General features: G+C 51.7%; 2 protein-coding genes across 2 annotated transcripts; one reads left to right on the top strand and one right to left on the bottom strand.

Annotated features, from left to right (window-relative positions):
- Positions 1-2,299: 2,299 nt before the first annotated feature.
- EMWEY_00018150 (hypothetical protein) lies at positions 2,300-9,990 on the bottom strand (the record flags this gene model as incomplete). The annotated part of the gene is made up of 14 exons (XM_013480026.1): positions 2,300-2,564; positions 2,702-2,828; positions 3,140-3,202; positions 3,359-3,485; positions 4,139-4,362; positions 5,067-5,312; positions 5,623-5,830; positions 6,179-6,319; positions 6,487-6,663; positions 6,851-7,090; positions 7,342-7,674; positions 7,834-8,183; positions 8,456-8,746; positions 9,258-9,990. 14 exons carry the CDS (start codon positions 9,988-9,990, stop codon positions 2,300-2,302), a joined length of 3,525 nt encoding a protein of 1,174 aa, XP_013335480.1.
- A 1,525-nt stretch (positions 9,991-11,515) lies between these two features.
- EMWEY_00018140 (hypothetical protein, conserved) lies at positions 11,516-19,852 on the top strand (the record flags this gene model as incomplete). Its single annotated transcript, XM_013480025.1, has 15 exons — positions 11,516-11,868; positions 12,076-12,235; positions 12,324-12,584; positions 12,942-13,232; positions 13,594-13,998; positions 14,141-14,541; positions 14,701-14,851; positions 15,060-15,291; positions 15,424-16,206; positions 16,804-16,996; positions 17,086-17,510; positions 17,782-18,067; positions 18,208-19,237; positions 19,593-19,686; positions 19,800-19,852. The coding sequence occupies 15 exons, from the start codon at positions 11,516-11,518 to the stop codon at positions 19,850-19,852; spliced, it is 5,118 nt and encodes a 1,705-aa protein (XP_013335479.1).
- Between the last annotated feature and the right edge of the window lie 1,147 nt (positions 19,853-20,999).

Here is a 20,999-nt window from a genome sequence, read left to right as displayed (position 1 = left end):
ACATTCATTACTGTGTGCTTCTTCAGAATTGCCTCTTCAGAGTGGAGTCACCCGCAGGGCAGTCTTGAGGCGCAGAGGAACCTTGGGGGCAATATTTCCCTGCTGGACAGGGCAGGCATTGCATAACGTCCTGCAGGCATTTGAACAGTGCAAAGCGGGGTGGATATATACAACGTCGGACACTTCTACAAGACATCGCCCCCTTAAGCAGCATCTGCTTACGATAGCCGAGGTGTTGGCGTTGTAGGTGCCTCCTGGACACGGGTGGTGGTCAGGGGACTCTGTCCGCTTGGGACAGTACGACCCCCTGGGGCATGGTATCTGTTCTTTTGAGGCTTGCGGACAGTAGTAGCCCGGCAGGCAAGAAATGCACTCGCCAGCATCCGCCAGCGCTGGAACATTGGAGTAAGTCCCAGGTGGACAGGGCCTTTCCTTGCCTACTATTGTACCTGGGGAACGCATTTCATAGTTAATTCAACATAGCCAACGTGAAACACGCAGGCTACAGCGATACTAGCTTTAATTAACACTGTTAGCATTCCTCCGGCATTTGTTTGAGCAAACCCCACCGGTGGGACAGTAGTATCCTGCAGGGCACTTCTTGTATTGGTTTGTCTCGCTATCACAACTCTGAATGGGAAAGCAACGGCACAGCAGTTCTACTGAGTGGTTCCCGGGACACAGGGTGCCGGCAAAATTCAGAACTGTGCTGCTTTCATTAGCGCAGCTCCTGTAGTGGTCGGCCGAATTGCAGCACACTGTGAATGCAACAGGTGGATAATGACTGCGAGAATCGCAGGTGCAGATGTTTTGTTGCACATTGGCAGATGTGTGTCTATTTGAGGAACCCTCAGCATCCCCACAAACATAATAGTATGCAGAAAATGCATTGCATGATAGTATGCAACGGATATATATTAATAATATGATTACTTTCCCGGTGATTCGTAGCCGGAACATTTCGGCCGAAACTAAGCCTGGCAGCAAGTGCTCTAGGTGCGTGCAAGAGCCAGCTGGTTAGATGCTGATAAGAACTTCAAAGTGCTGAAGGCTAGCTGTTGTAGGCGGAACATGCAATGCAGCTCAGGCGCAACTCACTATGCGTGGATGGCATATCTCGCAATGTAGTGTGGAAGTGCCGGTCTGAAACCGACTGATGTGGCCGGGGGGGCACGACAGCTCCTTTCCTTTCCAGGTGTAGGGCTTGTGTGAAGTGTTTCTAAGAAGCACAAAGAGGGCAACCGCAATCGTAGCAGCAGCGCAACGCCTTCCGATCAACCACTTTTCATCTACGCTATTGCTAGTACATTCACCAGAACTGGTGGGCAAGTTGGTGAGAACAGCTGCAGAGACATATATCAACACCGGGGCCAATGTGAACGTAAACATGAAATCGTAGCGAACCTTCTTCGTAGCACTAGGGTCTCAGCTGTTTGTACCGGCATGAAGCCTGGAGGGAAGATGATGCACGAATCAACCGAGATGGCTGCATCTGTCTTGCTGAAGGTTCCCAAGGGACAAGGTATTGCCTGTGATGAATTGGGACAGTAGTAACCCATGGGGCAGGTAATGCAAGCGGACATATCGTATGCAGCTGCACAGAAAGCGCACGCATTTTCCTTGGCGCTTCGTTAATAATGACTTCAAAAGTGTAATGCAGTGGGGGTTGCACGGCTTCTGAGGAACGGATCCCTCTCAAAAGCTTAGCTTCCGAAGCAAGGCAATCGAGGCAACCAAAAGCAGTTCAAGCCACCGGACTTGCCTTGATCCGCTGGGCTGCCTCTTATGGTTCCGAGGGGACATCTTTGCTTAGGTGTCCCCCGCCCCATGCATATATCTTCAGTTGGGCAGATCTGTACAGTAGTCGACCCCTCTGGGCAGTATGTGCCTGGGGGGCACTCATAGGCTTGATGAAGAGACATTATATTTGCCGAGACGCTGAAGTAACCTAGAACAGAACATGGAGGGCCATGGCAACCGCTGTCAACCACTGGGTGTTTATGGTTTAAGAAGGGTCGAACTCTGCTCACACGTCGCTGAACTTGCTAGTGGAATGGCGGCGGCATGGGTGGTGAAGACCCTACGCCCTTATAACTATATAAACGCGCCCATGTACCATACATATGTATATGGAGAATACATATTATATATGTTCAATATGCGTTGGCGATAAGTAATATGCAGTGAACCTAAGCATTCTGTGATTGCTCACCCTCCGGTAGCGGTATTGGGGCTGACGCCCCAGGAGGACAGAGGGTCCCTTTGTCGCACTGGAAGCATCTGCCTTTTGCACAGTACCCTAAGGGGCCATATCCAGAGCAGCCAGTTCCTTGGTTGTAGGTTCCTTCGGGGCACATCGGGTCTGCACGCGGACCGATGCTGCACAAGAAGGAACCACATCCCCCCGACCATCGACTCTAAACGCTACGCGGTTTGTGACAGCGAGCATAACCATGCACATAATCAGAAGCACATCTAGAAATGCAGGACCAAATGCACATGCGAAACGTGCCGTCACAAAGATACAGTTCCTGCTAGCGGAGAGACGCGACACGCGAAAGTTGCTAACCAAAAGAACATAAAACCCCATTGAACGTTGCAGAACTCTGTACGCTAGACCCTAAATGCGTAGCTCGAAGACGTAAACCCTAAACAAAACAGGCTCAAGCAGTCGAAGCTGGAGTATCCGAAGACAGCGCACTTTTCGCGAATCTGCAAGTCCAACAAGCTCTCGGCCAGCGGCTCCGCTTTTGAGCAGACTCCTGCGCCTTCCAGAGAAGTATAGCCGGGCTTGCATGCCTTGGGGTCTTCTTCTTTACAGTGAAATTCTGAAAAAGCAAGCATCCAACACCCCCGAGGCACAAAATTACAGGTTAAATTTTGGTGTATTTCCCTCGTAGCAGTGCATTAAGCCAGAGACAGAGTACAAGGAGGCGGCTCTCAACAGATGGAGAAACAAGGATTGAGAAGCGTAAAAGGCACAAAAGAGCGACAGCGAATGCACAACTCAGCTATCCAGAAGCATATTGTCGATAGAAACGCAACAAAATTATCTGCTGAATCTGCTCAATTAGATACATCTATTGGGGGAAACAGCTTCGAGCGGTATTTCAACGGCCTAGAGCCAGTTGATCCTAACCTGTAGAATTCGTAACAAGAGGGAGAGCTGAGCTACCAAAGAATGCCCCACTAGAGCCGAAATCTAAAGCGTATTCATCCTTCTCACCCTAAACCTATCTAGCTTTTTGAGATGAAGACAATCCAAAACGCAGGGTTCAAGACTATTCAAAAACGCATAGTACAGCAACTGTGGTTAGCTAGCTGGGCAGCTAGCTAGTCAGTAAGCCAGCTAACGTACCTCTGGGGCAAGGCTTGCACAATTGCTGCCCCATGGGGGCGAACTGCGTCGGCCGTTCACAGGGGACCTTTTCAAGGGGTGTTGGGCAGGCGTGGTTCTTAGGACAAGGTAGGCAAGAAGGCATTCCCTGCGCCAAAAAAAGGAAATACAAATCTAAACCCTAAACTAAAACCATAGTCCACAAAGATAAGCCAAGCTGTGGCTGGTGGCCCCGTTTCTTGTTTAGAAACTTATCAGATCAAAGCGTTGCTGGTAGCTGCAAGCCTTACCTCTCTGAATATCATATTCTACAGATGATCTAGTAAATATATATAAATTCCGCATGCATACATATATACATATATGCACGCACTGTATCACGTACAGCCCTCGACTGAGTGCATGAAACATACTACGAAGGTGCAAGTGTATGCCAAACATACGTAAAAGATACGTTACATATACATACTTATGTATATGGTGAGCTAGTCATGTGTGCATATACGTGAGGGGGCGTTTGCTTCATGTGTGCATTTCGCGTGATCGTACAGACCTCCATAGAATATTCGCCGGGGTTGCAAGGAACAAGCGGGGTTGTCCCAGGAAAAGAAAAGCATTTAAATCCCGCTGGACATGGGCTGCATGCAGTTGATCCAGCTTCACTGTACGTCCCAGAAGGGCAGGCCTGCGGTGTTAGCGGACATCGGGCGTTTCCGGTGCAAAGTTAAGGGTTATTGTGTGTTCGCAGGGGTTTAAGGGCCAGCCGAGTGCACTGCGCGGATCTCCCTTACACAGACGCACCTTCATGTCAGCGAACTTGGCTGTGGGGCAGAAGCTGCCTGCGGGACACTGCGTGCACGTTGCAGATCCCGGGAAGCTGTAGGTCCCGGGGAGACAGGGTTGGGGCTCCTCGACCCCCTTCAGAGGACAGAAGTGACCCTCAGGACACTCGACGCATACCCCCTCGCGGCTGTAGCGCCCCGGTGGGCATGCAACAGCCTCGCGCATCGTCACGCATTCGCTGCCTGCACGCACCAGCGCCAAAAATCATATTCCTCCAAAATATAAATAACTATATATAGATATTATACTCTTCTAGCCTCAACGTCTAAGCTCTGAAGCCTAAACCCTAAACAGAACACTTGAACACAAAGGAGTAAGCAGCAAGAGGAGATGGCTTGCCATTGGTGCACAGTCGACAAGTTGCCGCCCCCGCATTGGCTGTGGCTCCTTCAGGGCACGGTTCCGGGCGAGTAGCTCCTTCAGGACAGAAGTGATTTTCTATACACTGCAAGCAGCCGGAGGTTCCTGGCAGCCTGCAGGAACCACCGCCCAGCAGCAGAGCGTCTCTGACAGAGTCGAATGTGCTGGTGCTCGAGGTGTTGACCGGCTGTGTTTCTTGCTGTTGCTATTCGTAGATGTTGGGCTGGTGGCGGCCCTCATATATTGTGATTAATTGCGTGCAAATAACTGGGGTCCTGGGGTGTTAATTAACAGTTGATGCTGGGACGAAGGATCCTGAGTACTTTAAGGGAATGAGATGAAAACCTAACTGTAGTTGTATTAGATGCGACTTCATTTCAAAAGGAGTGCAGAGCACTCAGAAGGCTGCCGCAGAGTGCAGAGTGTCTGGCATTTGGTTTTGGGCTTTAGGGTTTAGCCGAGCACTTCGGAATGGTTTGCTGGGGGTGGAGAGGAGATAAAGGGTGCACGTATGTGAGGTAGTCACTGTGCAGAGACACAGGAGACACTTGCCTGTAGGTGCCTGCTGGACAGTGAGAGAAGCGAGCTGTGCTGCAATGCTGTCCGGGGAGGCAGGGGCAGTGGGCCCTGTAGGTGCCATCAGCGCAGTGCTGCTTGTACACAAGAAGCTGTACAGAAGATTCCCCTGTTTCCTCTGAAGACGAGACAAAGCGGCGGTCTCCCGATTCCATAGACACCAAACACGACTCTAGACCGCTTGGCTGCGTCATATCTGAGCAGCACGCAGAACCGCAGAACTCGTCAAAAAAAGTGCAGCATCAGTAAGGACTCTGACGTAAATACATCCCGTCAGAAGAAGAGCACCAAAACCACAACAGCAGCAGAACCCATATCCCGGGCAGCAGAAGCAAAAGCACCAGTAGAACCAACAACCGCAGCAGAACCACTACCAGCAGCAAATGCAACAGACCTACAATAGCACAATAGCAGCTGAAATCACAACGGCCGCAGTACAGAACCCACAACAGCAGCCATAGCAGATCCCACAGCAGCAGCAGCACCAGCAGCAGCTTTGGTCTCACCGCCATCATCCGTGGCCTTCATGCGAAACGTGGCCCCTCGTTGCCACTGCAGCGGAGTCAAGATTAAGCTGGTGCTGCCAAGATGCTGCAGCAGCGGCCCGCAGTTTAAAGTAATTATTACAACTTCGAGGGGCTGCAGAGACAGACGGAAGGACAACCCTACGGAAGCCCCCGCTAAGACGGCTCCAGGCACCTCCGTCCACACAACCTGAACATATACACACAGGCGTAAACCATAAACCCTCAACCGCACGCACGAAGCAATACGCTATTTACAACAAATCCATACCGTAAACCCTTAAAAGTAGACCCTAAGACCCTATGGCACTCGAAGTGTTTGTTTCACTCGAACTCCTAACCCTAAACCTTAAATCGGAAGGCCCACATTGTGAACCGCAAACCCTTATCGGTAAATCGCAAACCCTAATCCGTACATCCCAATCCCTAGTTCGTAGGACGTAAACCCTAATCCGTAAGCCGTAAACGCTACCCTAATCCATAATCTATATATGGATAACCCTTGTAGTTAAAACCCATGCTGGCCCAGTTGACTTACCTTTCCTGCCCCTTCTTCGGCAACCCAGAAGAAAAGTTCTTCTTTTTCTTGGATCTGAAGGTCCCCTAATTTTCCTTGAAAATGATGGGAGACAGCAACTTTGCTTGCAGCGTGGCCCGAGGCCATGGTCTTTGCAGCAACCTGCAGGGAGGCGCGCCAGACTTTCTACCGTTCCCTGTGTATTATGAAATTGCGGGTGCTACTGCATTGCTTGTGCTGCAGCAGCAGCTGCTGCTTGTTGCGTGCTCCGTTCTGCAGCTTCCAAGGGGTGTGCATGCATCAGCAGAACACTTGCGAAGGGAGCTGACCATGGGGGCTGCCGGAAACAAAGAAGTAACGCGGAGTTGAAGACGCTGAGCTTTTTCCCAGTTCTCTTCGTTAAAGGTAAGGAGCGGCGGCTCTATCACAACACCTACAGGGGCTTCCATTGCCACGTTAATGGGGCCACCCAAGGGGCTGAATCCCAGCGCCACTTCATAAGATAACTGCAGTGGGCCCAGCGCACACATGCAGTTATTCCCCATGCTTGCATATATCCTTGCATGCATCCTTGCGTGCATGCATACATGCATGCATTTGCATGCATGTATGCATGAAAAGATGTGCGTGCATGCATGCGCATGCAAGCATGGATAGACAGATTCACGGGGTACCCCGGGGTTTTGCGCCCACCGAGTCGCCCCGTCTGAGTAGCAGTGGTTGTTGGGGAAGTTGGGAGAAGCGGAGGGAAATTTTATCGTCATCGAGAACTCTAACATCAATAAACGGCTCATCCAGCCACTCGACTGCCTCGGGGCCCCACATGGGGTCTTCTGATTCCACACGCAAGTGCACGCGGTAGTGCTGCAGTAGCAAACCCGAGCCTGGATCGGAGACGTCGGTGCTGTACCGCACGTGCGGGTCGTCCAACGCCTAAACAGACAGCAGCAGCAGCAGCACAAGCAGTAGCAGGTAGCAGCAAGCAACAAGACAAACATGACGAGACGATTCGTCTTATATTTTCGTTGGAATCTCAGTGGACCCTCAGTCTACGTGGTATGGAGACAGTAGGCCTGTGTTCTGTAGCTGTCGCTCTTTCCCCAGGCCCCTTGGAGCTCAGTGCGCATGCATGCATGCATGCATTTGGGGCTTTGCGTCTTGCTCTGCTCTGTGCTGTGTCGTACTTTGATCTGCAGGGATCGGGAGACACCTGTTTCCTTGGGGTTGAAGGTTATCACTGTGGGTTCAACACTAAGAGGGAGAGGCAAGCTATCGACAGCAGCAGCACCTGACAGGGAGATAGGTTCCATATGAGACACATGAATGGTAATGGGAGCCCTGGGTCCCCTGCTAGATAGCAGGGCCTCAAGGGACACGGAGACAGTGCAGGAATCGCTGCCGTCGCTGCTGCCCTCCAGCAGCAAGTCACAAGCGCCGATTGTTATTAATGAGGAGACACGGACGCGGGTGCTTAGAGAGTGGCCCTTCACTGTCCCTTCGCAGCTCGTGCATGCAGCCTGCAGACACAGACACCTCAATGACGAGGAAACAGAGAGATAATCACTGGTCTTAGGCCCTGCATGCAAAGAGCAGCCCTAGAAGCAGCAGCTCCTCCTGCAGCCGACACAGCAGCAACTACATCAGCAGCGCTAGCCAGCGCTAGAGAGCTGCAGCACCTTGAGGTACATCAGATCTTTGGAGGGGGGAAAGGCGAGTTCGCTAAAGACGGCTATGCCAGTGTCTCTTTGCGTTTTTGCTGCAGTTGCTGCTGCTGATGCGAGGAAATCAACGCTTGCTGCTGCTGCATCCTCTCCTTCTGTCTCTCCTTCTGTCTCCTTTCTAGCGCTAAGGTGGATTGTATGGGTGTCAGGCACGGCGTTGCCGTGTGCATCAACGAGCTGTACAGACACCTGAAACCGGTTGCCTGCTGCGATTTCTGGGGGGGGCTGCAGCAGGAAGTGCAGCGCAGCAGGAGCTGCTGCAAGCACGTTAAAGGGCTGACTAAGGGCCTCAAGAGGACGGCCAACTGAAGGAGACAACAGAGAGAAACGGAGACGGTATCCCTCCCCTGCTGTCCCCACTGATAGCCTTGGAAAGGAGACACTTCCTTCTTTAAAGGGTCTCTGTATAACCCCCATTACTCTTGCAATGTCCCCTTGCCCTGTAAGAACATACGTAACTCGTCCTTTTGCATTTTAATCTCCTTCTTGTGCCCATGTTCATCTAGGATGTCTACGTAGATTTCAAATGTTTGTTTATTGTGTCTTTGCTGCTGTAGTGAGGCTCATACAACCACACCTGCATGCGTTTGGGGGCTTGATTTGCCTGGCAGCAGCTGCACAATGACTTCCCCTCGTATGTCTAATATTTTGTTATTAAATGCATCGACTGCCTGTAGCACTGGAGCGGGATTCAGTGGCATTCCTGCAGTAGCGCTTTCAGCAGGCTGCTGCACCAGCTGCAGCGCGAACAATGGACCACTGGTCACATGCACCTCTCGAGATATTGCCGAGAGGCAACCATCGCATGCAGCTTTTATCTGGTAAACCCCCGTCTTTAAAAAGCGCCATTCCTCCACAGAAGCAACGCCTGCAGCAGGTACGCAGCAGCAGCCGCTCCTCAGCAAACTTGTTAAGCAGACTAGCAGCAGCAGCAGCAGCAGCAGATGTCGTGGCACAGCATCCTCTTCTGCTTTTTTGAGCACTAGAGAACCACAAAACCAAGTGAGAGAGAGGGGGCGACATGTAGCAAAGTTCCAGCAGCAGCAGCGACAGCTGCGATTGTTATGAGCTAAAAAAGGCATGCATGGCTGTTGTTGATTGGCTGCAGGTGCAGGAGTTGTCTGTCTCCAAGACCTGCAGTTTGCTGCTTTCTTCTAATTTTAATTCTATTTTTGTGTCTTTACCATTCTCTCTCTGCTGCTCACTGTTAGCAGTCAAAGCGTCCTTGCATGTAGCCCTCAATGTATCTACACTTGCATGCATGCAGCTTCATGCATGCATTGACGTGCATGGCTCAACGTGTCTCTTTGCGCAGGTATTTATGTATGCATGCATGCATGCATGCATGCACGCCTGTATGCGCATTGTGTGGGGCTTACCTTTGCGTGCCCTGACGACAGAGCTTCCCGTGAGGAAAGATCTGTCTGCTTCTTGAAAAGCTACAGTGTCTCCTTTTATTTGTGGGGTGTCTCCTTTTTTATGTGTAATAGAAAAGAAACTAAAGTGCAGCAAACCATCGAAGGAAGGCAGCAAAGCCCCATCTTTTCCTGTTACATGCAGCAGCGCATGCAACGGCTCCCCTGCATGCACTACACTAGGTAACTCCTCAAAAAAGAAAACCAATTTGTCTATAGGTAGAGCCTGCAAAGGCCTATCCTCATCAGCAGCAGCAGCAACATCACCATCGACAGCAGCAGCAAGTCGTTTGCCCTCTTCAGGGTTGTCGTCCCCCAAGGGAGCGGCAGCTGCTGCTTTCTGCACCTTTACATCTTCTTGCGTGTCTGTTGTATGCTGCACGGGGACGGCAGCAGCAGCAGCAGCAGCTTGTGCATCGGCAAAAGCAGCAGCAGCTTGCTGCCAACCCAGGCGCTTTGGCCCGTAGGGTAGATCTGGGGAGGGAGTGAGCGAGAGACGCTCCTGCGGGCGTTCCCCAGGATCGTCCGGGTGACCCTCCCCCCGCCGACTTCCTCCTTCTGCTGCAGCAGCAGCAGCAACAGCAGCAGTTTCAGCAGCTGCTGCTGTTGTTGCGTCCTCTGCTGCTGTTGGTGGGAGGACGAGAATCCAAAGACAGCAGCAGCAGAGCAGCAGCAGCGGGGGGATGAGTCGCAGCATCATGGGGGGTGTGGAGCAACCGCTAGCTGTCCGTGCTGCTGCTGCTGCTGCTGCAGGAGGTGATGCTGCCCTCCCTGCTGCCCCAAGAAAACAAATGAATATAAATAGAACAAAGAAAAGAAGCAAAACGAACAAAACGAAGAAAACAAATAAAATGGTGAGAAAATGTAAACAGCTAGTCAATATAAAAGGATACAGTTTGTTACTGCTGTTCGTCCCTTTTCGTCTCCTTTCCCCCTTACAAGACAGTTAAATAATAAATAACAAACAAAATAAAATAAATAACAAGTCAAACAACATAGATAAATGTATAAACAGCTTGCGGTGTCTCCTCGTGGGGCTGCTGTGTGCTGCTGCTTGCGGCAACAGCAACAGCAACTAGTTGTAGTGCGTAGAGGGGGAGCAGCAGCAGCTTGTTTGTCCCTGTCTCTGTTGCTGCTGTCTCCTCTCATTGTTGTGCTATTACAACGAGCCAATAACTCCTTTAAAAACTTACTTTAACTCTACATATAACTTCATAGAGGGGGAGACACTCGGGGCTGCTGTCTCCTGCTGCTGCTGTCTCCTTGCTGCAGTCCCCTACCAACCGTGCAGCAGCAAAACAAGTCACTTAGCAGCAACAGGAAACACAAGTAATGAATACAAACTCATTTAACACAACGACTCAATACAGTTATTTGCTGCTGCTGCTGTTGCTGCTCTTCATACTGCTGTTGCTGCTGTGCTGCCGTTACTGCTGCTGCTGTTGCTCGTAGCAGCAACACAAGGTCACCTCACGAGACAGCAGAAGCTGCATATACACCTGAAATTGACATCTTATTTATCACGAACTCCGTTTTATATTTTAATAAAATAATAAAAACATTAGTTTTTATTTTTGCTCTAAAAGAAAGTAAAAAGATATCTGCTGCCGTCAGCAGCACAGAAAGCCTCAAGGAGCCTTGTAGTAAAGCAGCAGCAGCAGCAGCAGCAGCAGAGGCAGCAGCAACAGCAGCAGCAGCAGCAGCATCAATAACAAAAACAGCAGCAGATGCAGTGTCATACGAGGGATTTTGCTTACGAACTGCCTTCCTCTCACTGTGGGCGTTGCTGTCTCTTTGCTGCTGTGTCTCTGTAGCTGTCTCCTTTTGTCCCCTCCTTTCTTAACTTTGTCTCCACAAGAGACAGCAAGGAAAGAAGATACTTTTATTTTTTTTAATTCCTCTGCTTGTCTTATTCCCCATCATTATACTTTTTCTCTTCTTCAAGGAGACACGAGACACATCCCTTACTGCTGCCCAGCGGTAGAAGCAAACAGCAGCTCCCCTAAACCACCATGTGCAGCAGCAGCAGCAACAGCTACTGCTACTGCTGGTGCCGCTGTTGCTGCTTCTCCCTCAGCTGCTGTGTACCACCTCAGGGATTTTCTGCGCTGCTTACTGGAGCATAAGTAGCATTTTCCCACTTCGCGACTCCACTGGTGCTGCTGCTGCTGCTGTTGCTGCTGCTGCTGCCAGATAAACTTGCTGCTGTTGCTGCTGCTGCGATGGACTCGGAGGTATGCGACCGTTTGCAGTGCATGCTGCACTACGCGCTGCAGCAGCGTCTGCTGAGTTCCGCGTTGGGGGTCTGCAACAGGGGCTGCTTCTACGCCGACAGCAGCAAGGACAGCGGCAGCAGGAGTAGCAGCGGCAGCGGGAATGTGTTTGTTTTGTGGCGTGCTGTAGCTACAGCCCTTGACCACAGGCCGCAGCAAGCGCTGCTGCTGCTGCGCAGCTTGGAGAGACAGCAGGCAGCAAGTAATGGGGGAGAAATAAAAGAGGGGACAGTTTCATTGTGGTGTCTGCAGCAAGTGCAGCAGGCTATTTTGCTGCTGCAGAAAGGAGACAATCAATACAAGTGCGTTCCTACCCTTTCCTCTAAAGAATCCTGTAAACAGAAGTAGCATTTTGCTGCTTCACACTTCAACTGGTGCTGCTGCTGCTGCTTCTGCTGCTGCCAGATAAACTCGCTGCTTCTGCTGCTGCCGTTTTTTTTTCCCTTGGCATGCATGTCTTTGTATGCAAAGAATAAAATAAAAGGAGAGGAAAATGTTAATCTTCTCAGGGTCGACTCTTTGGTGTCCCCTGCTGCCTCACTGAAGACCAATGCTGCTGCTGCTGCTGCAGCAGCAGCAAAGGGACAGGAGAACGACAGCAGCCTGCTGCTCGTAGCCTCAGCTCTCTCGTACCTCGGTGACTTTGTGGGGGCTTTTGCTGCCTTGCAGGTCAGTTCTCCTCGTATATGCTACCGCTACTGCTGCTGCTGCTGCATCTGCTGCTTCTTCTGCTGTTTTTTATGCATGCATTATGCAGGCTATGAAGACGGAGACAGAAGAAAGCTGCTGCATAGCGGGGTGGCTGCACTTAGAAGTGCATGCAGCACTACACAGACAGCAAGAACAGCAGCAGCAGCAACTGCCGCCGTCGCACAATCAACAGCAGCAACAGCAGCAGCAGGAGCAGCAGCAGCAGGAGCTTGCAGCAGCAGAACGCTACTTCCAGAGGGCGCATCAGCTGAGTCTGTTAGGGAAGAGAGGTACCCCCTCTCCCTTGTCGCTTCTTGGTGTTGCAGAGGTACACCGCAGAAAGAGTCAGTGGGAACAGGCAAGTATTATTAACTGATTAATCAATTAATTATTTAATCAGTTAATTATTTAGTTAATTAATTAACTAGTTAATTAATTATTTAATTATTTATTTAATTAATTAGCCAAATATGCAAAAGTGTACGATGATGACATGCAACACTTTTCCTGCCGCTTGCAGCAGCAACAGCAAATGCCTTCCCCTATTTAGTTGCCGCCCCTTCAGCTGCTCATCTGCCTATACAACCTATGGAGGTTGCTGCTGCTGCTGCTACTGCTGCTACTGCTGCTGCTACTGCTGCTACTGCTGCTGCTGCTGCTACTGCTGCTGCTGCTTCTCCTGCAGGCTTTGGGGCTGGTGGGGTCGCTGCAGTCTCGAGAACCGTGGTTTGCTGCTGCTGCTTTTCACCGTGCGCTGCTGCTGCTGTCGGTATCTCGTTGGGATGAAGCAGCAGCAGCAGCAGCAACATGTGCCGCAGCTGCACCCCCATCTTCCAGCGGCAACGGCGAGTTGCAGCAGCCTGCTGCGCTGCTGCTGTTGCTTCTGCAGCTCTGCAGCAACACACACTCACCAGCAGCTAGCTGCAGCAGCCCCAAGGAGATACTTTGCGCATTGTCTGCTTCTCTTAAGACAGAAGTATGTAAAAGGAGACACTGCTGTCTCCTGTCTCCCTTTTGCTGTTGTTCTTTTCCTTCTTTTGCCGTCTAAACAACTAAACTCTACTACCACTATTACTATTACTATTACTATTACTATTACTATTACTATTACTATTACTATTACTATTACTATTACTATTACTAGTACTAGTACTAGTACTACTACTACTACTACTACTACTACTACTACTACTACTACTACTACTACTACTACTACTACTACTGCGAATGTTGCTGTTAATGTTGCTGCCAGTGCTGCTGTTACTGCTGTGGTTGCTTCTGTTGCTGCTCTGGAGTCCTTTTAGCGCCGCATGCATCTGTGCTTCTGGCTGGTGCAGGAGCCACCTGGCTTTTCGTTTTGTTTGGACGTGTCTCGAGCCCTTTGCTGCTGCTGGGGCTGTCTATACAATGACTGCAGCAGTGACAGCAGCAGCACCGGTAGCAGACTAGGAGATGTTCTGGAGGCGACACTGTCTCTGCTGCAGCAGGGGAGGGCGCAGCTGCAGGCCTCCAATGAGGCTGCTGCTGCGCCGCTGCTGCTCGAATACACTCGAGAGACAGCGCAGCAGCTGCTGTTATGCGGCAGGCTTGTAGAGGCGGAGCGCGACTTTGCAGCAGCAACAGCAGCAGCAGCCACACCGCAGCAGCAGCAAGCGGCTTTTGAAGGAGCAGCACTGAGCTGCCTCCTCCAGGGAAAAACCGCCGAAGCAGCGCAGCAACTAAGACTGGCTCAAGGCGTCAATGTTAGGCCTGCTGTCTCACTGCTCCTGCTGCTGCATACACAGCCAGTCTTGCTGTCGCGCAACATAACTTGGGAGGCTTCTGCAGCAGAACGATGCTCGCTTTGCTGCTGCATGCATCTTTTTGTTGCTGTTATTGCTGCAGGCGGCAAACTGCAGACCCACTGCAACTCAAATTTTGCTGCGGTGGGAGTTAGGAGGCAACTGCAGCAACTCAGCAGCAGACTGCAGCAGCAGCAGCAGCAGCAGCAGCAACGACGGGAAAAGCAACGGCAGCAACACAAATAACACAAGCGGCAACAACATCATCAACGGCAACAACGGCAACAAAAACAACGACGACAGCAACACCAGCAGCAGCAGCAGCCTTGCCGAGCTGGCTGATGGATTGCGTGCTGCTGCAGCAACATGGAGATGGCAGCTGCAGCGTGCATGCGGTTTTAAGTTATATGGGGCTTTAGATGCCCCTCGATGGACAATTGTGTGCTCGCGGCTGCTGCATGCAGTGTCTCTTGCTGCATGCAACCAAGCCCCAAACATAGACAAGTAGGCTGCTGCTGCTGCTGTGCCGCAGCAGCTGCTGCTTCTACCCCTGTTGTTCTGTTGCGGAGAGGCAGCCAACAGCAGCGTATGTATGCAACAGCAAATACATAATCGCGAAGAAGGCACCAAGGAGACACTTCCTGTGCATGCGTCTGAATGCAGCCCCATTGAGCCACTAGGGTTTTGGAGGGCCACTGCACCCATAGCTGCCGCAACAGCCGCAGAGCAGAAGCTGCTGCGGGAGTTGCTGAACCAGGTTGTTGAGATCGCAACGACGCTGCTGCAGCACATACCTACTCACCTTCATGCTCAGGTGAGGTGCTGCTGCGGCTGCATGCATGCAACCTCAGCACAGCAACACACGGGTTATATGGGCCCTAGCGCAGCTCAAGGGGCTCTACATGTGGAAGGAACAACGTGGGTGCTCCTGCTACTCTTGGTGCTGCTGTTGTATTGGCTGCTGCTGGTGTTGCATTTGTTGTTGCTGCTGGATTTGCTACTGCCGTTGATGCTGTTTTCAGCTGCTTCTGGTGAGGGCGCTGCTGCTTTCTGGGGACCTGCAGCGCTGCTCAGACCTGCTGAGCTCGTTAGAGAAGCAGCACCAGGGGGAGACAGCTGCTGCTCTGCTGCTGCTGCTGCATGCGCGCTGCTGTTGCTTGGCGGAGAAGCCTCAGCAAGGCCTTGACTATTTGCTGCTGGCCTTTCAGCAGCAGCCCCATCTGCAGCAGACCTCCGCATGCATACTGTTGCAGGGTGAGCTGTCGGAACACTGGGCAAGCGGGGAAGAGCAGCAGTAGCAGCAGTAGCTGCTGCTGGGGAGGGCCTTCTAATCTCAAAGAGATTGCTGCTGCCTTCCTGTTGTGCTGCTGCTGCTGCTGCATGCAGCTTCGCTGCAGGTGCAGCTAAACTGCATAGAAGAAGCTGTACAGACACTTGAGCCAGCAACGGCTGACAGCTGGTGCCGGGCATTGTCTCGTGCTAGCAGCAGCAACAACAGCAACGGCAACAGCAACAGCAGCAACACCAGCAACGGCAACAAGTGCATGTGCGGGGAGATTGCTGCAAGGAATCTGCGGTGGGCTAGGAGGCTGCGGGGTGTCTCTCCACTGCCGCTGCAGTGTACAGCAGCAGACCGCCTCGAGTTGCTCCTGCTGCTGGTGCTGCTGCTCAGTCGGCAGCAGCAAACAGATAAAGCAAAAGAGTTACTGCTAGCTGCAGCTGAAGCATTCGAATGCGGTGCATGCATCTCCATCAGCGGCCTCTACAGCAGCAGCAGCAGCGGCAGCTGCAGCGGCAGCAGCAGCAAGGGGAGCAAGGGCTTCGAGGAGTGGGTTCAAGGCAAAATAATCCTTGCTGCTGCCGCGCATGCAGCAGAAACAAAAGAGCCGCATGCTGCGCTGCAGCTGCTGCGGCGTGTCCCTCCGGGGTCTTGCTGCAGTGCAGCAGCGTTGGTGTCATCTGCTGAGGTGTACCGGCAGCATCTGCAGGACTCTGCTGCTGCTGTTCGCTGCCTGCGCCGCTCGCTACAGCAGCGACATCTCAGCAGCAGCACTGCAGCAGCAGCAGGGGAGCTGCTGCTGACGCTGCACCGACCAAGAGATGCAGTAACAGCATTTTGCCAAGCAAACGAACTTTGTCCCCAAGACCGGCGCCTCCTCCATCAACTCAGTGAGACACAGAGAAGCGGCAGCAAAAGACGACAGCCTCCTGCTGCTGCTGGTAGTCCTGCTGCTGCTGCTGCTGCTGCTTTAGACGAAGGGCTGGACGATAAATAGAGGGGAGAGCAGACGTAACAGCAGCAGCAGCAGGGCTAACAGCCGAAGTATCACAGCTTAGGGCGTAGGGTTTAATCCTTATGGGGACACGACCAACAGCAACAGATGTACTTGTAGAAAGAGCAGCAGCAGAAACAGCAGCGGCAGCAGAACCAAGAGTCGGTGGAGCTGTAAGAGAAGAAATGCGAACAATCGGCTGTGGTTGCTGTTGTTGGTGCTGCTGTTGTTGTTGCTGCTGCTCTGGTAGTTGAGAGTTTGCGTGCAACACAGGAATATCAGAAGGCTGTTGATAGAGCGTCGATGGAGCTGGCAAGAGCACCTGAGGATTGGCAGCTGCTGCTGCAGCTGCTGCAGCTGCTGCAGCAGATGGGGCGGCCAGGTGCAGCAATCGCAGCAGCAGCATACACTGACAGTCCTCTATTCCTTGAAGGTGACCCTAATGAGCTGCTGCTAAAGATAAGAATTCTTTGTGTTAGAGCCTCTTGCTTAGCAACAGCAGCAGCAGCAGCACAGCCACAGACGAATGCTGCTGAAGACACTGCTGCAAGAGCGAGAGACTATATCGACAGGTATGCTGCTGCTCGTGCTGCTGCTTTTAATGTTGCTTTTTCTGCTACTGATACTGATGCTTTTGATAGTAGTGTTGCTGCTGGTGCTGATGACGGTCGCGGTGGTGATTCTGGGTGCGTTTGGTGCTGCTGCTGCTGCATCATCATCATCAACAGCAGCAGCAGCAGCAATAGAGCAGGTGTGAATGTGCGGCTGCATGTAGGGCCTTGGTGTTGCTGCGGCGGGTGCAGCAGAAGCTGCTGTCGATGCTATCTGACCCCACCAGGACCCCACGCCTCTCCCTCACGCCCAGCAGCAGCAGCAGCAACAGCAGTAACAGCAGCAGCAACAACAGCAGCAACAGCAGCAACAGCAGCAGCAACAGCGGCAGCAGCAGCAAGAGGGTAGTAATGAGCGAGAAGAAGCAGCTGTTATGCGAGGCATCTAAGCAGCTAGCTGCGTTGCTGTGGCAGCTAAAGAGAGATGCTGCTGCTGCTTTAGATGTCTGCAGCAGAGCAATCCAGCACAGCAGCGCAGACACCGAGTTGCATGCGCTGCGTTGCCGGGTGTCTCTGCAGCTAGGCTGCATGCACACAGCAGAAGAATCTCTTAAATGTCTCCGCGAACTAGATAGCAACAACCCCACATGTACGCCCTGCTGCTGCTGCTGCTGCTGTCATGCTGCTGCAGCACGTTACGTGCTGCTGCTGTCGCTGTTGCAGATGACTTCCGGATGCAGCAGACTGCTGCTTGTTGGCTGGAGCTGCTGGTTGCTGCTGCTGGTTGCTGGTGCTGGCCGTTGCTGTTTCTGCTTCTGGCTGTTGCTGTTGCTGTTGCTGCTGCAGGTTGGGGTAAATGTGGAAGCGCTGCTGCTGTGAAGGTTTGTCGTGGGTATGCGCTGCTAATGCTGCTGCTGCAGTGTGCGAGCTGCAGGTACACCTGGTTGCTGCTGCGCTGCAGCGGGGACCGCAGTCTCTTGAAGAGCTGCTGCCGCATGCGCTGCAACTCATTAGGCAGCAGAAGGTGTCTTTTGCTGCTTTAGAAGCAGCGCTGCTGCTGCTGCGGCGGCGGGGCCTGCAGGAGGGTTACGACGAGGTCTGCTCCCTGCTGCAGCAGCAGCAGCACCACCAACAACAGCAACAGCAGCAGGAACCTGACACCACCAGGATCCGGACGCTTGCCTACTGCGAAGCTCTCGTCCATAAGTGCGCGTCTGCAACAAACCCTAAACCCTACACCCTAAACTCTCAGTCTCTGATTTACGCCTTCAGTCAGCAGCAGCAGCAGCAGCCTAGGTCCCCTTGCTGCTGCTTCTGTTTAACTGGTGCTGCAGATGGTGCTGTAGGCCAGAGATTGCGCTGCAGCGGTTTGTTGCTGCTCAAGAGCTGCCGCTGCTGCAGCAGTTGTCTCTGCAGCAGCAGTTGGAGTTGCTGCTGCGCCCCTTTGGTGCTGCTGAATCAGAATGGCTGCAGCAGAGTTCAACACGCAAGCGTCTGACAACTGTTTTATCCTGTGCAGCAGCAGCAGCAGGAATCGAAGCAGCAGCAACAGCTGCAGCTTCTGCTGCTGCACCGCAGCTGTTACCCCAGCCCTGGGAGCAACTGGGGATTGAGAAACTGCAGCAGATTTTGTTGCTGCCAGCAGCGGCATCCTCCGCCCCAGGAGAGTACGCACCACCAGAGAGAAGCAATAGCAGCAGCAGCAACAGCAGCAGCAACAGTAGCAGCAGCAACAGCAGCAGCAGCAGCAGCAGCAATGCTTCTGTATTGGAAGCTGCTGAGGCGCTTCTGTCTCGATGGGAGAAGACACAAGGAGCAGCAGCAGACACAGCAAACAATTATTTGCTTCAGGCGTACAGACAGGAGATAGCAGTGCTGTCGGGGAAAAGAGCTGCAGCAGAAGCTGCGCTGCAGCAAATGAAGCAGCTGCTGCAGGGGTTTCAGCAGCAGCAACAGCAACAGGAGCCCCTGCCGCTGCAGCCGCCGCTGCTGTTACCCCATGTGCATGCGCTCTTTGTTGCCGCAGAAGCCTATGTCGTCCTCGGACAACCTGCAAAAGCCCGCTCCTTGTTGCAGCAGGCAGCAGCAGCAGCAGCACAGGCAGAGCAGGCAGCAGCAGCAGCAGCTGCAGCAGCAGCAACAGCAGCAGCAGCACCCCGCCCAGAGTTAGACCCCGTGCAGCTCGCTGAGGCAACAGCTAGAGTTCAGCTGCTGCTTGCCGAGCTGCTGCTAGGGGATCGGCAGCAAGAGGCAGCAGCAGCAGCAGCAACAGCAGCAGCAGCAGCAATTGGCCCCAATTATAAAACATCGGAAATCCTCGCAAAGGTCGCAGAGAAACAAAAACAATATGACAAAGCAGCATCTCATTATAAAGATGTTTGTTTAACGAGAAACCCTAAACCCTAAACCCTAAACCCTAAACCCTAAACACTAAACCGTAAACCCGAAACTCGTGCAAATAGAGCAGGACTACAAAAGAACACAATAAATAAACAATCAACTATAAAAAGGAGGGTTTATAGAGATACTATAAACCCCGAGGGTTTAGGTAACCCTAAACACGAGGGTTTAGGGTTTAGCTGGTTTGTAACCTCCCAACACCTGCAAGGGTTTGAGCTGCCAAACAAGCAGCAGATTCAGTTGCAGCAGCAAGGGGACTTCTTACTGCAGCAGCAGCAGCAGCAAGAACAGCAGCAGAAGTACTGGAATGCTGTGTGTTTGTGTGTTGCAGGCCCTAAATCAGCACCCTAGACAGCTGCAGCTGCTGCTGCGGCAGGCGCTGCTGCAGCTGCAGCAGCAGCAGCTGCTGCCTGCCCTTGCAGGCTGTCAGAAGTTAATCTCCCATTGCCCTTCTGTTAAGAAGCAGCTGCAGCACCTCCTTGACTCTATAAGAGCAAAACTTAGGCCTTGAGGGTTTAGGGTTTAGGGTTTGAGCAAGTGCAGCAGCAGCAGCTGCTGGCAGCAGCAGCAGCTGGACTTTATCAGATCTAGACTCAGGCTTTGAGGGTTTAGGGTTTAGGGTTTAAGGAGGCCAAATGTACCTGTGGTGTCTGAAGGTTGCTGCTAAGGGGCCTCCTTGAGGGTTTCGGAGGTTTAGGGTTTTATGTTACTACAAGTACTCTAAACCCTAAACCCTAAGCCGCTCTCTCTCTTGTATTGCCATGAGGGTTGAGGGTTTAGGGGGTCTAGGGCTTGGCAAAGGTTTCGACTTGGATGTAATAAAGCACTAAGCCTTCGCTAAACCCTAAACCCTCTAAACCCTCTAAGCCCTCTAAACCCTAGACTGTATTACTTAAGGATTAGGCAGCGGTCTATGTGAGGGTTTATAAGAATTAGTGTTTAGGGTTTTGAGTTCAGGGTTTAGGGTTTAGGGTTTGAGGTGAATGACGTGTCTTCGCAGCAGATTGTGATTTCTTCAAAGCAATAAAAGGATGTGCAGGAATTGCTGCTGCTGCTGTTGCTGCTGTTGCTGCCGCAGCCGCCGCTGCTGCCGCTACCACTACTGCTGCTACTTACTGCTGCTGCTGCTGCTTCTGTCCGTTCGTTCCTTCGTTCCTTTTTGCTGCGTTCCTTCCGTATATGACAATTATGAATATTTAAAATAAAAACAATTTATTTTTATATTTTAATTCTTTTTTTATTTATTTTTTATATTTTAATCGCCTAAGAAAGAAGTACAACAACAACCCCACCCTCTCCTTGCCAGTAGTGTGTCGGCGGCCCCCCTTGCTGCTGCGGTGTACAGGCAGCTAATTAAATAAGAAATTTCCTCATTTTAATTAAATTGTTTTTTTTTGTTTTAAAAAGGGTCCCTAGCTGCCTCAGCAGCAGCAGCAGCAGCAACAGCAGCAGCAGCAGCAAGACCAGCAGCAGCAAGACCAGCGGTTTAGAGCGACCAGTGCAGCAGCAGGAATCTTTTTTCTTCTCTTTTTTTTTCCCCTTTTTGTTTAAGTCATGAAAGAATATAAAATAAAATAAATAAATTTAATTTAGTTTATATTTATTTATTTATTTATTTATTTAATTTATATTTATTTATTTATTTCTTATGCAATGGCTGTCGCTAACACTAACCTGCAAAACTACAACAGCGAACTTGTGCAGTGTATAGAAGACCTAAAAAGAAAAAGAGACGAAG

This window comes from Eimeria maxima, genomic scaffold (genome assembly GCF_000499605.1).
Source record: "Eimeria maxima Weybridge genomic scaffold, Emw_scaff153, whole genome shotgun sequence".
Classification (NCBI taxonomy): Eukaryota; Apicomplexa; class Conoidasida; order Eucoccidiorida; family Eimeriidae; genus Eimeria; species Eimeria maxima.
The sequence above is the reverse complement of the archived record's forward strand: the minus strand, read 5'-3'. Positions and strand labels throughout refer to the sequence as shown.